This window comes from Geotrypetes seraphini, chromosome 8 (assembly GCF_902459505.1).
Source record: "Geotrypetes seraphini chromosome 8, aGeoSer1.1, whole genome shotgun sequence".
Taxonomy (NCBI): domain Eukaryota; kingdom Metazoa; phylum Chordata; class Amphibia; order Gymnophiona; family Dermophiidae; genus Geotrypetes; species Geotrypetes seraphini.
In genome coordinates this window covers 119,596,518-119,613,520 of record NC_047091.1, presented here as the reverse complement: position 1 = coordinate 119,613,520, position 17,003 = coordinate 119,596,518, and the positions used below count along the sequence as shown (strand labels likewise).

The 17,003-nt window shown below is 43.6% G+C and overlaps 1 protein-coding gene across 2 annotated transcripts in view; it reads left to right on the top strand.

Moving 5' to 3' along the window:
* Positions 1–544: 544 nt before the first annotated feature.
* The window catches only part of CCDC124 (coiled-coil domain containing 124), a 32,741-nt gene continuing 16,282 nt past the window's right edge, over positions 545–17,003 (top strand). Inside the window, exons 1-2 of one of the 2 annotated variants that reach the window (XM_033955312.1) lie at positions 545–675; positions 12,013–12,190. In XM_033955312.1, the coding sequence (XP_033811203.1) occupies positions 12,032–12,190 (159 nt within the window). In that variant the 5' untranslated portion in view covers positions 545–675; positions 12,013–12,031. Of the gene's footprint in view, positions 676–1,184; positions 1,297–12,012; positions 12,191–17,003 lie in introns of those variants that run through there. The other variant, XM_033955311.1, reaches the window with a different exon arrangement.

Below are 17,003 nucleotides of genomic sequence, written 5' to 3'. Positions count from 1 at the left end.
CTTTCTCTCCATATGATTCACAGAATAATTACTCGGATCTGACACCTCTGTTTTTCTTGGGACAATTCTTCCAAATGGGTACTATTCCTGTGGTTTCCAACCTATGGAATGGAGAACCCAAATTGGGTCATATCATTAGTGGATGTGGTCATAGAAACAGGGCTGTTCCTCCTCCTTCTCAATCTACACTGTAAATGTATGCTCAGTAGTAACAGTGTGGAGTCTGTTGAATTAGGTTCTGCTCCCTCCTATATGGGCTTCACATCAGGGTGTGCAAATGCACACTGACAATAGGCAAGGCCCTTTGAGATCACTGCTGCTAGCAGTGGTAGGAGCAATACTATGGGTTGGATAGATGGGGGGTGATTTGAGGGAAGAGAATGCAGGTCTGCTAATTTTTTTCATCATCTGGGGTTACCTGAATTTTAAGTATTAAGATGGTGGAATCTCAACTAAAAGTTTGGGAAGTAGTTGTGGCCTCTCTTCTCCCACTCCCAAGAACCGCCTTCTTTTATTGGGAGTGGAAGGCCCTTCTCACCAGTCCTCCTGCACCTTATTGGAGTCCTCCCCTTCCTGCAGCTCCTGCTGGCTCTGCAGCTGCTGGATGCGGTTCAGAAAGTCGCCCTGGGCCTGGTTGAGCTTCTCCTGGAAGGAGAGCAGAAGCCGCTTGTTCAGGTGATCAGTCAGAGTCAGGCCCGTCCCCTCTGCCGGGGCATCCGAGCTGAGGCTGTTCTGTAGAGCCGTGTTCTCCAGCTCCTTGTGCCGCTTACTGCTGGGGGCCCCCTCCATGCTGGCCCCGGTTCCCAAATTCCAATAAACTACCTGCGCGGGGCCCGTCAAGTTGCCCAGGAAGCTGGCGCCATATTTGTGCGTGGCGTCCCTTCTCCGGTTCGTTTTACATCCTGCGTACAGAATGATTCATGCTTCCATATAGCTGTGGGCCAATTTCACTTCCAAGCTGTAAAATCAATAATGAGCAAAATAAAACTAAATAAGATACTAACGGTGGAGAACCAGTTTTCCCTCAGTACGCCCTCTACAAAGATGGCGGCGAAGGGCCCCGGCAGCAGTCCTTAGCGTTCCTCTGACCACAGATTCGTGTTGCGCCTTAGCAGCGGAGAGAAGGGGAGTGAGTGGTGCACACACACAGAGAGAGAGAGTGTGTGTGTGTGTGTGTGGTGGGGGAGGGGGCGTGCGGAAAGAGCGAGGGTCAGGCAGCTCTCAGGACAGCTCGATGATGTCATCAGCAGCGCGACAGCGCAACTGGCGGCTTCGGCAGCGGTGGCCGGGCAGGAGGTAGGAGGGGGGACTGCTGGTATCGGTGGTGGCAGTGGCTCGCCCTGGTTTACCTGTAATGTTAATAATAAGTATACCGGGCCGGGAGTCTGTGCAACCATTTCGGGGGAGCGGGAAACTGGTGGCTGTGCAAGAGCTTCTAAGTTATTCTTCTTGCACTAGCCTTTATTAGTGTATTGTGGTTTCAATGTGTTCACGTTTCGTGTTTAGTACTACAGGGTCCAGCATGCTTCTGGCCTTGGCAGAGTGCGTCCACACATATCTGACTCCCTCTACCCCCCAGGAGCTGAGGGGTATGTCGACTTCAGAGCTTCACTGGCGTCCTTGTCGTTTGCTATGTGAGCACAGTTTGATGCTTAAGATATAACAATTGAAAAGCTATGCAACAGTGTTTAGTTCCACTTGTGGGACCTATTCCTTTAGGCTAGTTAAACGTCATTTTACCAGTACTCAAACTGATGCAGTTTATCTGTCAGCCGATGGCTTTGGTCTCTCTTATTGACTTTATAGCTGTTCAGGGGAAGGGACAAGTCTGTGAAGGAAAAGCCAGCAAGAGAAAATGGTATAAAGGCTTTATAAATTTCAGAAGTTGTAATATTCTTATCATAGTTTTCCAGGAGTTCACTTACTCCCACCTAGCTTAACCTGCTCATCCTCTTTGTTTTCCTTAGCAGTTGCCCCAAATCCTTTTTTCTGCCTGATTTCAGCAGAAAGGTTATTTTTAAATACTGTTCCATGTTTCAGACAAAAATGGCCATGCTTTTTTAGTGGAAGCTGAAAACTTGTGCTTTGCACTGTGTATCTCCCTCCCCTTTCCCTTGAATAAGAGTTGCCTTTCCTCCTGGACACCCCCCCCCCCCCCCTTATACACATACACGCCTTGGCTTCCCCTGAACTTATCTTACAATTGATCACTAATGGTCTAGGAGTGTAGTTGGGATATGAGTGATTCCAAGTTACTCTTGCCCATTCCAATTCTCTCAAGATGCCTGCTGTGACTGGAACATTGTTCCTATCCTGACTATACCACTAGATTACCAGGGATTGTTTTTTTTTACTTTTGTATTGAAATTGCAAGTAATGAGGAAAGGGTTAGGGCTCTTCAGCTTGGAAAAGAGACGGCTGAGGGGAGATTTGATTGAAGTCTACAAAATCCTGAGTGAAGTACAAGTGGATCGATATATATTTATATATTTTTTTACTTCGTCAAAAATTACAAAGACTAGGGGACACTCGATGAAGTTACATGGAAACACTTTTAAAACCAATAGGAGGAAATATTTTTTTCACTCAGAAAATAGTTAAGCTCTGGGAATGCGTTACCAGAAGTTCTGGTAAGAGCAGATAGCTTAGCTGGTTTTAAGGAAGGTTTGGACAATTTCCTGGAGGAAAAGTCCATAGTCTGTTATTGAGAAAGATATGGGGGAAGCCACTGCTTGCCCTGGATCGGTAGCATGGAATATTGCTACTCCTTGGGTTTTGGCCAGGTACTAGTGACCTGGATTGGCCATGGTGAGAACGGGTTACTGGGCTTGATGGGCTACTGGGCTTGATGGACCAATGGTCTGACCCAGTAAGGCTATTCTTATGTTCTTATCTTACAAAATAAAATTTGTCATCAAAAGTGTTTAGCAGGCATTTAAGTCTTCAAATGATAAGCTCCATAGGAATTAGCCTCTCTGTGGAGTATTGATGTCAGCTGTCATTCTGAACATGGTGTAAAGTCAGTCACTGTAAAAACCCCATGGCTTTTAGTTTGTTTTCATTAGCTGTGGTCCATGTGTATGGAGGCTTTTTTGCTTGGAGGTAAAATACAGTCTTTCATTACAGTATTTTAATTATTATATTCTGGCTTGGATACTGTGGGTTTTTTAGCAGAGGGGTGCAGACTGCAAATTCTGACAATCCCAAGTAGCACTCATTGGTCCACATTCATTCAGCCAAACTTGAATTTTTTGTTTCAGCTTCATCTTCAGCTTTTGCTGCAGTTTCAGTTTTGGCCAAAAGCTTTCAGACAGTTTCCGTGGCAGTTTCAGTTTTGACTGAAACTGAAAAAAAGCAGTTTTGGTCATCCTCTGTTCCTTAAATTTTTATTCACTTCTATCTAATGCATAAATGATGGAGCTTTTATCCCCAAGACCCTGGGTGGTGTTGAAGGGCTTGATTAGATTGTGTACATTTTTGGTTGCTAGAACGCATTTCCAGGAGTTGCTGATGGATGTAAAGGCTGAAAAAATACCCACAGCCAGTTTGGGCACACTCCCCATTGTGATACAAAGGCTAGGAAGAGAAAAGCTGAGAGATCTTGGGTGTAATTTTAATGCTTGCAATTAATCTGCATTGTTTGGTGCCCCTTGTGTTGCTTTTAGTACACAAAATTGGTTCCTAGAGGTCATGAGCCTGCCAAAGTATGAGCCTTTCAACCATTTTTTTTTCTTAACTTGACAGTTTCCATGGGACTTTCAGCTTAATTGGTATTATGATACCATAAACTTAGATTTTTTTAACTGCTCCAGAAATTTTCTTCTTTATTAATTAATCCCCTATCAACTTACTTTAATCCAGTCTTTGGCACCAGTCCTTGACCAGCTTATCACAGGCCTCTAGGTATCATTGTTACACAATAACTGTGATTCTGTTCATAGGCCTGTAGGTGTCATTGTTGCACAATAATTGATTCTGTGCAAGGCTTCCTCTTTAGCACCCCTAATCTTGGTCAATTGGAGGAACAGAAGACCTAAGGCAGTAACTGAACCCAGTGACAGCACTGCCACTGAGCTTGTGGGAAGGACCCCTACTAGCCTTTGCTACAGGCTTAATAACCTACTCACTTTGTGTGTGTAACACATTGCTTCAGAATTGTAGTTTTCTAGTAGAAACTGAACTGAGTACAGTTGGACTCAGTGACTGAAGGTTCAGGAGCTCACACGTGGCTCTCTTACATTCCAGAACTTTTAAAACACCATTGAATGAAACCAGGGCTTAAATCAGGAGATTAAAGTGAAGAGAGAGAATAGCAGGCATTCAGAATTGGAATGACAGAAATTGAATGTTGTATTATACCCTAGGATGTCTCAGAATAATTTCCAGTTCTTCATATGAGCAATTTTTGGAAAGGCAGTAAAACTGTGATTGAATAAATAAACTTATTTCCGCTTTCCTCAAAATATCTAAACTTTGGTCTTCTGCAATTGATGGCTTGTGTGGGTTGCTTGTCTGAAATTGTCTGAGTATGGTGCACTCTGCTATCCTGCGTACAAAGGCTAAGAATATAAGAATAGCTATACTATGTCATATGGATGCCCATCTAGCCCAATATCCTGCTTCCAAAAGTGGCCAAAACGGGTCACAAGTACCTGCAGAATCCCAAAGACTAGAAAGATTCCATGTTGCCAAACTTGGGAATAAAGTAGACACAGTGAAAGTATTATTTAATAGTCGTTTATGGACTTTTTCTTCAGGAATGTGTCCAAATCTTTTTTTTTTTTTTTTTTAACCTTGTTACTACATCCTCCAGCAAAGAGTTCCAGAGCTTAATTCTTTGTTACATGAAAATATACAGTATTTTCTCCTGTTTGTTTTAAAGGTATTACCGTGTAACTTCATGGAATGTGCTTCTCATCTTTTTATTTTTTGAAAGAATAAACAATTGATTCAGGTCTTTCTGCTCTACTCAGGATTTTGTAGACCTCTGCATTATTCCTCCTCAACTGTCTGTTCTCCAAGCTGAAGAGCACTAATTTCTTAAGCCTTTCATCATATGGGAAGAGTTTATCATGGTCTATCATTTTTGCTGTTCTAGTTTCTGCCTGAGGTTGGTGGGGTGGAGAAGGGACTGAGTTTCGCACAAAATTTTGTCTTGCTCCTGAACCAGGAACAAGTCATGCTGCAGACTTTATTACAATCCCTGTAGGCTTTGTGGATCAAACAGAGCATTGGCCTAAGGTTTAACCCACTGAATGCAGGGACTTGCTTTTCTGAGGGAATACAGTGTATGTAGAAAATCAGAACTACAAATACCTGCAAACAGTGGGGTAAACCCGACTGGATCAACCTGGTGGGCAAATTGTGAGCTAGTTGGCAATCCTGGCATGTAGAAATATGTTCTACAACAGAAGATGGAAACTCCTTGACCATTATGTAATAACATTGATATGCTATGTCCCTGGAAACAGGAACACATAACTCTGTTCTCAGAATTAACAGTTGGTTGTTTTAGTTTTGAGCAAAGCGTTGATGTTTAGAGATTCTCTGACCACTCGTATTAAGAATTTGTATTTTATTTGGATCAAATGACCCCTGATGAAGGCATTTCTGCATGCCTAAACATGTCCTGTGTAGGGTCCTATTCATCCATCTGGTTACCAATTTACTACACCATTTTGTCATCTGATTTGCCATACTGCGCTTGGGAATTCATTGTCTGCTTCAATTTCATATAATAAGGTGACATCATCTGCATACGGTGATTACTCCCTTTCAGAAACTGGAAACCTAGGACTATTTGCCAGCAAAGCCCAAACAGCCAGAGACACAACTTTGTGGTTTAAATGTGAGAAAAGCATGCTCACAGACTTGAAGCCTATGCCCTCATCCCACCTACCCCTAGGTTCACATTACACTTATACTCCCATCTATCAACCTAAAACCTGCTAATCTATTCCAACCTAATCATTACTTCAAACCAAGTCCCCTTAGACTCTCTAAATTTGTCAATTACCTCCCATTCCAGCAAACAGAAATCAGGAACCAAGACCCATACTCTACAACTAGAAGCCTTACATCTCCCTATAGCAAAATAGCCACCACACTCCCAACTCATCATACCTCTCTCACCCATCAGTGGCTAAACCAAATCCATGAAGTGGTCTCATGCATTACCCATCTTCCTACTTTGGCTATTCAACCTAGCTCTAATGATCACCTACCAATTAATACCTCTTATCCAACATGGTAGCCTACACATCGCAACTACTACCCACACAGACCCTCACTACCTATTGACTAATACACCATGAATAAACGAAATTCAACTCATAAAACAATCTGCATAATCACTGGAAACCATCTAGCCAAAAAAAGAAAACCCCAAACTCCACCATACAGAATTGTTACCAACTTGCAAAAAATTCCCTTGAACCTATCTCCCCCTAAAGAAAAAACTACTATCCCAATTCCATGCATTTATATCGATGCCAGGTCAGTAGCCAACAAACTGCTACTAATAAATGATTTGATTTCCACAAACAATGCAGGCTTTGCTTTCTTTACAGAAAACTGGCTAAAAGAGACTGCAAGTCCAGAACTCCCCTACCTATGTCCACCAGGTTAAACAAACAGGGCCTCGCTTTGATCTACAAAAGTTCCTTCCACATTTCACTATCCAACCAGAAATAGAATACATGGTCTGTAAGTTGGAAGATAAAATCAAGCATACAGTCTAGCAGCATTGGATTATTACTGATGCATCCCCCTCCGAATCCTATTCCAACAGCGCCACAAAAATACAAGAAATTATCTCAAATATAACCTGTCAATATACCAGACAGATAGTCCTAGGAAACATAAACATCCCACTTGAATCTCAGGACAACACAATCTCCACAAACTTCTACAGTTTCCTATTAGACAGCCAACTGGACCTTGTCACAAGTCCGGCACTAAGACCAGCCTTAGAAACATAGAAATCGACGGCAGATAAGGGCCAAGGCCCATCCAGTCTGCCCACCCTAATGACCCTCCCCTGCCTTTACTTTGCGAATAGAACCCACGTGTCGATCCCATTTGGCCTTAAAATCAGGCAAGCTGTTGGCCTCAATCACCTGAAGTGGAAGACCATTCCAGTGATCCACCACCCTTTCAGTGAAAAAGAATTTCCTGGTGTCACCGTGCAGTTTCCCGCCTCTGATTTTCCACGGGTGTCCTCTTGTTGCCGTGGGACCCCTGAAAAAGAAGATATCTTCTTCTACCTCGATGCGGCCCGTGAGATACTTGAACGTCTCGATCATGTCTCCCCTCTCCCTGCGCTCCTCGAGCGAGTATAGCTGTAATTTATCTAACCGTTCTTTGTACGGGAGATCCTTCAGTCCCGAGACCATCCGGGTGGCCATTCTCTGGACCGATTCTAGCCTCAGCACATCCTTACGGTAATGTGGCCTCCAGAATTGCACACAGTATTCCAGGTGCGGTCTCACCATGGATCTATACAAAGGCATAATGACTTCAGGCTTACGGCTGACGAAACCCCTGCGTATGCAACCTATGATTTGTCTTGCCTTGGAGGAAGCTTGCTCCACTTGATTGGCAGCCTTCATGTCCTCACTGACGATCACCCCTAAGTCTCGTTCTGCAACTGTTCTTGTTAGGATCTCGCCATTAAGGGTATAAGTCCTGCATGGATTCTGGGTACCCAGGTGCATAACTTTGCATTTTTTGGCATTGAAGCTGAGCTGCCATGTCTTAGACCAGCTCTCTAGTAAGAGTAGATCATGCATCATATTGTCGGGCATTGAATTTTTATCTATTGTGCTTTTGCCCACTACATTGCTTAGTTTGGCGTCATCGGCAAATAATGTTATCTTACCTTGGAGCCCTTCTGCCAAGTCCCTTATAAAGATATTGAACAGTATCGGGCCCAAGACAGAGCCCTGGGGTACTCCACTGATCACCTCCGTCATTTCAGAGGGGGTTCCATTCACCATTACCCTTTGAACCCTACCTCCAAGCCAGTTCCCAACCCACTTCATCAATCTGTCGCCCAATCCTATGGAACTCATCTTGCTTAGTAACCTGCGATGAGGCACGCTATCGAATGCTTTGCTAAAGTCCAGGTATACGATGTCCAGGGACTCTCCAACATCTAGCTTCCCCGTCACCCAGTCAAAGAAGCTGATCAGGTTGGATTGGCAGGATCTCCCCTTAGTAAATCCATGTTGACGGGGATCCCGTAGGTTCTCTTCATTCAGGATCGTATCTAATTGGTGTTTGATAAGAGTTTCCATTAGTTTGCTCACTATTGATGTGAGACTCACTGGTCTGTAGTTTGCCTTGTGCCAGACAAATCTAAACACACACGTGTTAAGACAACAAGAGCTGATCAGTGTAGGTATGAAATCCGGTTATCTGAACTGAACCACTATCCTGAGATAGAGAGAGAATCAGGGGCTGAGCAAGACACTATACCATTCAAAAATAGATTGTCTGGTAAACAGCCAGGGAATGCCTACAGAAATCCACCTAAAAAACAGGGATTGTCTCCTTTAAATTCCACTTTGAGATTGCTGGCTAAGCAGGGGAAGAGCTCAGCAGAGCAGAGCTGCAGCCTTCCCCCAAGCAGAGCTGGGCAGGGCACCTGCACACACAGCCCGGTTGAAGACTGGCAGCTTCATTCAGAGAGTGAATAGGTTGAGGGAACAGATTCTCTTGGAGGAGTTCCTGATATAGCACAGCCAGAGCATATTGTCATGCTGGAACCTGAGGACTCTGTGCTGCTAGAGCTGGTGAATGTTACTGAACCAATGGAGATTATGAGCACTCCTGAGCAGCAGGACTGTGAGTCAATGGAAGTGAGTTGATTCTTTTTTGGTTTAAAAGTGTTTTGTTTTTTTGACTGCTGTACTGAGGCAGTGCTCAGTTTTTGGAGCTGTATTTTTGGACACAAGGACTGTAAGAATTATGTGAGCTAGTGAAACTACTAAAGTTTGTTTTTGTGAAAGCTTTGTTTTTGCTTTTTTTGAAGATACTTTTTTAAACACCTTTTTCTTTTTGGGTTATATACTTATCAAGTCATTCTATTTGTTTTGCTTAAAAACTCTAGAAAATTCACCTGAGCAGGGTCTTCCTCCTTCTTGGGGAAGCACATGGGCCTGGGAGTAGTGGCATCTGCTGTACCCTGTCAACGCCTAAGGGACGGCTGCGCTACAACCTGAAGTCATCACAAAAAAGGTCACACCCTATACTTCATATCTTCAAACCCCCCTAAGCTTATAACAGAAACGAACTGGATAACAGTCCCTTAAGAGGCAAGATTAACACCAACCAATTCTGAACAAGAACACCTGAAATGCTAAACACCGCTTCAACGAGCACCATAGCCTCACTCGATAACTGTAACAACACAATAGAGAAAGCCCTCAACTTCATTGCACCATTACATCCTAAAGCTGAAAATCAACCATAGTTCACAGATGCCCTAAAAACAGAAAAACAGTTTTGTAGAAGACTAGAAAGACTATGGCAAAAGAGCAATCTCCCAGAACACAAATCAACATGGAGATCGGCTATGAACAAATACAAATTCCACATTGCAGAAGCAAACCCCTCCCCCCCACTACACTCTTGTCAAAATGATTGCTCTAAGTTATTCTGTCCAATCCATACCACAACTTCACCCCCAGTCCTAGGTCAATCAGACATTGACTCCCAACCTAATGCACAGATCTTAGCAGACTTCTTCCAAAACAAGATTAAGAAAGTGCAATCAGAAGTCAAAAAAGCTACCACCACTGCCCCTATATCCCTCCAACCAAATCATATACCTCCAATTGAACCCAGAAAACCGAATCTGGAGCATCTTCCAGCCTTTATCCTAAACAGCCACTGCTACTCTCCTTAAAAAAACTATCAACTTGCAGCAGTATACTCGACCGATGCCCCAACCGTCTACTTGCAGAAGCCCCTGACCACATCATAGACTGGCTGACAAATCTCTTAAACAGTCTTCTTTATCAAGGCCAGCTACCTTCCCAAATGGGGCTAATTGCTCTCATGCCGATCCCTAAAGCCCAGAAGGTAGACCTCTGTAACCCCTCAAATTACAGACCCATAGCTGGAATCCTGACACTAACCAAACTTCTTGAAGTACACATTAGCAAACAGCTCTCTGCCTATGTTGAAGAACATTCTTGCCTCTGTTCTACTCAATTTGGCTTCTGCTCAATTCACAGGACAGAGATCCTGTTATTGACATTAACTACCAAAATCAAGCAATACTTGAGCATTGGTCACCAGGTGATCCTCCTCCAATTTGACATATCTGCTGCCTTTGATTCGGTAGACCATCAACTATTACTAGCCAGACAACAAAATAGGCATCATAGGAACCGTCTTGAACTGGCTCAAGGACTTCCTTCAAAACAGACAATATCTTGTATACAAAGATGAAGTTTTTTTGAAAAAACTAGCACGTGTTCTGTGGCATAAGGATCACCGTTATCACCAATCCTCTACAACCTGTACATGATCTTGCTAGGCAGTATCAAATTCGACAACAAGGAATGTATATTTTTATATGCAGATGACATTCTACTTATCCCAATTATCTGTGACTCTAATGACACAACACTGATAATATCAAATGGAATAGACAAAATACAGACTTGGGCCACATCCAACAAACTTAAACTAAATGCAGACAGAACCAAAATTTTGTGGTTTCATAATATTATACACATGGTTCCTAATGCTGTAACTCTAACCTCGGGATCAACGCTGGATATCAACAAGACGTCTAAGGTACTAGGTGTCATTCTTGACTCCACCCTATCGTACGAATCTCAAGTATCCAATCTAAGGAAGAAAACCTTCTACAATATGAGAAGACTAAGACTCATCAGGCCCTTTTTACAAGAGTGCCACTTTGCCGTGCTAACGCAAATGCTTATACTATCCCAGCTAGATTATTGCAACTCCCTCTATTCTGTTCTAAACTCTCCTGAACAAACTACAAATGATTCAAAACATGGCAGTTGGACTAATATTCAAACTAAAAAAATTTGACTCAGTCTCACCCTACCATAAGAATTTACAATGGTTTCCTGTCAAAACTCGTATCTCCTATCAGGCATAATGTAATGTAATGTAATTTATTTCTTATATACATAATGTTTCGAATATTATATGCAAAAACTGCTGAACCACTCTTAAACTTATTTGTCAACTAGAAAACTGAAATCACTTCAATTGCTACTCCCATCTCCCAAAGAGGTTAAATACAAATTCGTATTCGACTTGCTCTTCACATATCTTGGGACAAAGACCTGGAACAACCTCCCAACTGACATCAAGATGGAAATGTTCTACAAACGATTCCAAAAAAAATGAAAAACTCTCTTCTCTGAAAGTATACATACCATATAAACAACTAACTCAAAATATCTAATATTACTGAATCCTACCCTCTACTCAGTACAATCAAAGAACCTCCATTCTCTCATCTCTATTACCCTATTCATAATTCTGTCCTCAAACTACTATAATGTAGTATATTAATTCTGCAAATTGAAATATTGTAAGTCACTTTGTATCTGTTTAGGCATAGCGTGATTAGATTAGATCTGCAGGTCCTCTAAAAAATACAAAAGATATAATAGAAATTTCTTCCATGTTCAGAATCTTCAGCATTTGTTACTTAAATTCTGTGTACATTTCTACTGCAGTTTTCTGGAAAGTTGAAATGGTACATAGTTTAGTTGTAAAACCTTGGCCATCTCAGTTTGAACAGATTACAGATTCTCGGCTGTGGGTGGCCATTGCAGCCCTAAAACACAAGCATACAGTGCCATAACCTTCCCAAAGTGTCAGCTGTGAAATAGCCTTGTGCTTCAGCTGTAGCTGAGGTAGGTCTGTTGAGGCTTGAGGGCCTGCTGTCCTAAACTAGACTGAGTGGGATTATGGGTTTGCTCTGCTCATTACAAGTGTTGACCTAATGTCTTGCAGCTGCAGCACACCCTGAGGAATGCCCAAGAAGTTCCAGGGGGAGAATACAAAGTCTGCTGCTGCCCGGGCACGGAAGGCAGAGGCCAAAGCTGTGGCTGATGCCAAGCGGCAGCAGGAGCTGGAAGATGCCTACTGGAAGGACGATGATAAGCATGTTGCAAGGAAAGAGCAGAGAAAGGTAAGGAGGTGGAGAGGGGAAATTAAGTCTGAACAGCATTAAGCATGAGATAGTTGTATGTTTCTGAGCATTTTTAATACATGATGGGAACAGTTTGCATGGATGGTAGTTACTTTTTGTATTTATTAATCTTCTATACTCAGTACAGATTCCAGCTAGTTTTCGTCCTCCCCATTTTTCCTAATTTTTACGTACCTTTCTTTTTACCAGCCAAGGACTGGATGGATGGACCATTTTTGTTTTTTAGTTTAAACCTTTCTATGCTGCTTTTCACTAGCAAGGACTGGCAGCTTTCCCCCCTCCCTTTCCCTTGCCAGTGTTCGGGCCTTTTGTTTGATGTGATGCAGTATTGCAGCTGTGCCTTGGCACCCTACACAAATATGTGTTTAATCGTAATGTGTTCTGTGTTCTGTCACGTGGCACTCCTGGTGGAATTCTGTGTAAAAAATTTGCAAATCCTGCAAGTTTATATGACGACATTTAAATAATATTTTTGCTAATTCTTATCCAGAATTTCAGTAGAATTCATAATTTTCATTAAATTACACTAGAGAAAACAAAGAGCCTTTTAAGCTTTTCTCACTTTGGAGTGTGTGGCGCAGTGGTTGAAGCTACAACTTCAGCACCCTGGGGTTGTGGGTTCAAATCCCATGCTGCTCCTTGTGACCCTTGGCAAGTCACTTAATCCTCCATAGCCCCAGGTACGTTAGATAGATTGTGAGCCCACCGGGACAGATAGGGAAAATGCTTGAGTACCTGATTGTAAAACTGCTTAGATAACCTTGATAGGTAGTATATAAAATCCTAATAAAACTAGAAACTTAGGCCCCCTTTTATCAAGCTGCACTAGGGATTTTTATCGCCAGCCGCTATGGTTAAAGCTCCGACACTCATAGGAATTCAATGAGCATCGGAGCTTTGAACGCAATGATAGGTTTAACCTTAATGTGGCTTGATTGATAGAAGGGGGCCTTAGTGACTTTCTTCTAGCAGCACACCTTTGTAAAAGCCCACCTTAGTGAAGTTTGGATGATTTGTGTTCATAGTACTTCATTTTGCCTTTATGTTGTTGAAAAATATTCTGAAAGCTGACATTTCAATAAATTCAGAATAAAAAACTTTTTTCTATCTTTTGCTGTCTCAGCAGTTTTCCTTTTCTTTGTTTTTTCTTAACTACATTCCCAGGATCTCCTGTCCATTTTACATTTTATCCCTATCTGTCCTGTCAGCATCTGCCCCCCTTGTCTCTATTCTGAGCTTCTCCCTTCTGTGCACCTCTCCCTCTGCATCCATCCCTCAGTCAGAATCACCCCTTTTCAATCAATATCCCTGTGTCTAGCAGCCCTTCTATGCCCCTGTCTCAATGCTCTTTCCCCATCAAGCATTCTTGTTGTCTGTCCCTCTTCATGCCTAGCAATACTTCAGTGTCCCTGTCTTTACACTCATTCCCATCTAGGATATCTTCTTTATTTGTGTGCATCTCAGAGTGTAGGATCTTCCACCCCTGAGCCAGCCTCTCTACCCTACTCCCTCAAGTCTGCATCTCTTACTCATCCCCCCCACTCCCAGCCAGCACCTCTCATCCATGCGTTCCCCCCCACCCCCAGCCAGCACCTCCCTTTCCCTTGCTTTCCCCTCACCCCCAGCCAGCTCCTCCCTTGCCCCTGCTTTCCCCTCACCTCCAGCCAGCACCTCCCTTGCCCTTGCTTTCCCCTCATTCCCAGCCAGCACCTCCCTCACCCCATTGTCCACATTGTCCCCAATCCAGCAGTACCACAAATATGCCAATTCCTGAGGTAACCTGCTGCTGGCTCTGCAGGCTTCCCTCTACCACAGTCCGTCTGAAGAAACTGGAAATAACATCAACAAGGGTGGAAATACAATAAAGGGAAGCCTGCAGAGCCTTCTCAGGCTCCTGAAGATGTCGCCAGCAGTGATTCTGGCTCAGAGAGGAAGTAATTCTATGCAGAACACAGGTATCTCTGCATGTCTGAAGAATTCTGCACAAATTCTGTATTGCACAAAGTTCTGCCAAGAGTGATGGACATGTGATATTCCTTTAGTACAGGGGTGCCCAATACGTCGATCGTGATCGACAGGTCACTCGCTCAGGCGACCCCAGTCGATCTCAGAGCGGGTTCCCTTCTTCCCTTCTTTTTTTTCCCCTCCTGACTGGCCCGCTCCTGAATTCTGCTGTTGCCGCCGCTGCTCAACATTAAAAAAAAAACCGGCTTGGAGAACTTATGCTCTGGGGGCTAACGTGTGCTTGTACCAGCTTCCCTTCTCTTCCCTCTGAAACCGGAAGTTATGTTGGGAGGGGGGGAGAAGGGAAGCCGGCACGCACATGTTAGAGCACCGTTCGCGGGCTAAAGCGGGAGACAGGTCAGTGAAGTTTGCGATTTGCTCTTCTTGCTGCCAGGTCCTGCCTACTTTCTGTTTCCTCAAAGGTAGGACCCAGCAACATTTTTCCCAATAGGTCGATCTTTGGCCGATCAGCCTTCTTCTCCCCGACGTCAATTCTGCCGTCGGAGAGGAAGTTCTGGTCAACGGAATTTCCTCTCCGACGGCAGAATTGACGTCGGGGAGAGGAATGCTGGTAGGCCCGAAGCAGGGAGAGCTTGGCCGGCGGCGGGCGGCTTTTGGGGCCTGTTATCCGATGGCAGCGGTAGTGGCAGTGGCTTGGGGGAGGGCAGGGAGGGAGAAAGAGGGCAGGTAGGGAGACAGAAGGAAAGAAGAGAAACAGAAAAAAAGAAAGGGGGCATGAAGAGAGAAAGAAAGAGAGGGCAGGGAGAGAGAAAGAAAACATTGGGGGGGGGGGAAATGAGGTCAGGAAGCATACAGGCTAAAAGAAGGGAAGAAAGATTGGATGCACAGTCAGAAGAAGAAAGTGCAACCAGAGACTCATGAAATCACCAGCCAAGGTAGGAAAAATGATTTTATTTTAAATTTAGTGATCAAAATGTATCTGAATTTATATCTGCTGTCTATATTTTACACTGTGGTCCCCTTTTACTAAACCACAATAGAGGCTTTTAGCGCAGGGTGCCTATGAGCGTCGAGAGCAGCGCTGGGCATTCAGCACATCTCCCTGCGCTAAAAACTGCTATCGTGGTTTAGTAAAAAGGGAGGGGGGTATTTGTCTGTTTTTGTATGGTTATTAGTGAGGTGACAGTGCATAGAGTCATCTGCTTTGACCTCTTTGAAAAACCCTGGAATAGGAATGATGATTAACATTTTCTATGCGTACAGTGTGCTTTGTGTTTTTTTTTTTTATTTTATTGTTGGTAGATCATTTTGACTTGGTCATTTTAAAAGTAGCTCGCAAGCCCAAAAAGTGTGGGCACCCCTGCTTTAGTATATTATCATACTTGTTTCCTTCCCTACAATAACCCAATAATTGGCTTTGATTTCTATCCAATCAGACCTGAAGCAATTTACACAGTAAAAATTAGAAAGATATGGTAAGTTTCCCCAAACAATACAATTAATAACAGATTTGATTTTGATTTGGTTTATTAAGTTTATATACCGCCTAGAACAAAAAAAGTTTAAAAGCAGAAAACCACTCCTCAACCCGCAGCCCATATCCATCTTGTGGGGAGAAGCAGCATTTAACTTGCTCAAGAGAATATGATTTCTGAAGAGTGAATAAAAAACCATGTTATGTAAGTTACCTAGTCCTTGAATTCTATACTCCCTTCAGCTGTTCTAATGTAAGGAGAAGAGTTTTTTTCCACTAGATGGTGCTAAGATCTCATGGAGGCATTCATAGCTGGCAGTACCTTCTATGTGGTTGTTGTACGATTCCAGATCAGATGTGCTTTAGATTACCAGTGAGAAACCTTTTTTGACAGTTTTGTGTATGGTTATAAAAGCATGGAGGGGCAAAATAAAAAATGTGCCTAAGTCTGAGGTTGGATGTTTTGTGCAAGGCATTCACAAACCCAGCAGGAAAAATGTCTATTTTCAAAGCTGCCAAATGTCTTTCTTTTATTTTTGAAAATGAGCTAGGTATAAGTTTTGGTCCTTAAGATGCCTACCTTTTTTGCCCATTTTCAAAATTAAAATGTCCACGCGAAAAACGTACGAAAGCAAGTTTTGTAGACATACCTACCAACTACCTTGTCTGATCGCGGCAGAAGGAATCCCCATCAGCTGAGCCAGTTTAGGGGATTCCTGGCAGCTCAGCTGAGGAGGATTTCCCCTGCCAGGATCAGCATTGATCACAAATAATAATCACAAATAGTCTCTGGCTAGTGCTAATCTGGCTGATCTGTGATGCGGAAACATCTACCGTGTTTCCCCGAAAATAAGCCCTACCCCGAAAATAAGCCCTAGTCCCGGGATTCGCCGGGAACTCTTCAACCCTTCCCCCCCCCACCTCGCAGCCAAACCCCTGCTGACCCTCCATTCTTCCCTCCCCACCGACCGCGAACGAGCCCTACCGAAGTAGCGTTGGGCCTACAGCACTATAAACAGGCTGCTTGGCCTTGTCCGTCGAGGATTTCACTCTGCCGTGTTACTGATGACGTCATCAGTAACGAGGCAGAGTGAAATCTACGACGGACAAGGCCAAGCAGCCTGTTTAGAGTGCTGCTGGCCCAATGTTGCTTTGGATGAAGGTAGGGCTCGCGGTTGGCAGGGAGGGAAGGATGGAGGGTCAGCAGGGGTTTGGCTGCACGGAGATGGGGGATGCTCAAGGGTTCTGCACAAGGGATGGGAGGGAGGGAAGGATGAATAGAAGCTGCTCAAGGGTTCTGCACAAGGGATGGGAGGGAGGGAAGGATGGATAGAAGCTGGGCAAGGGTTCTGC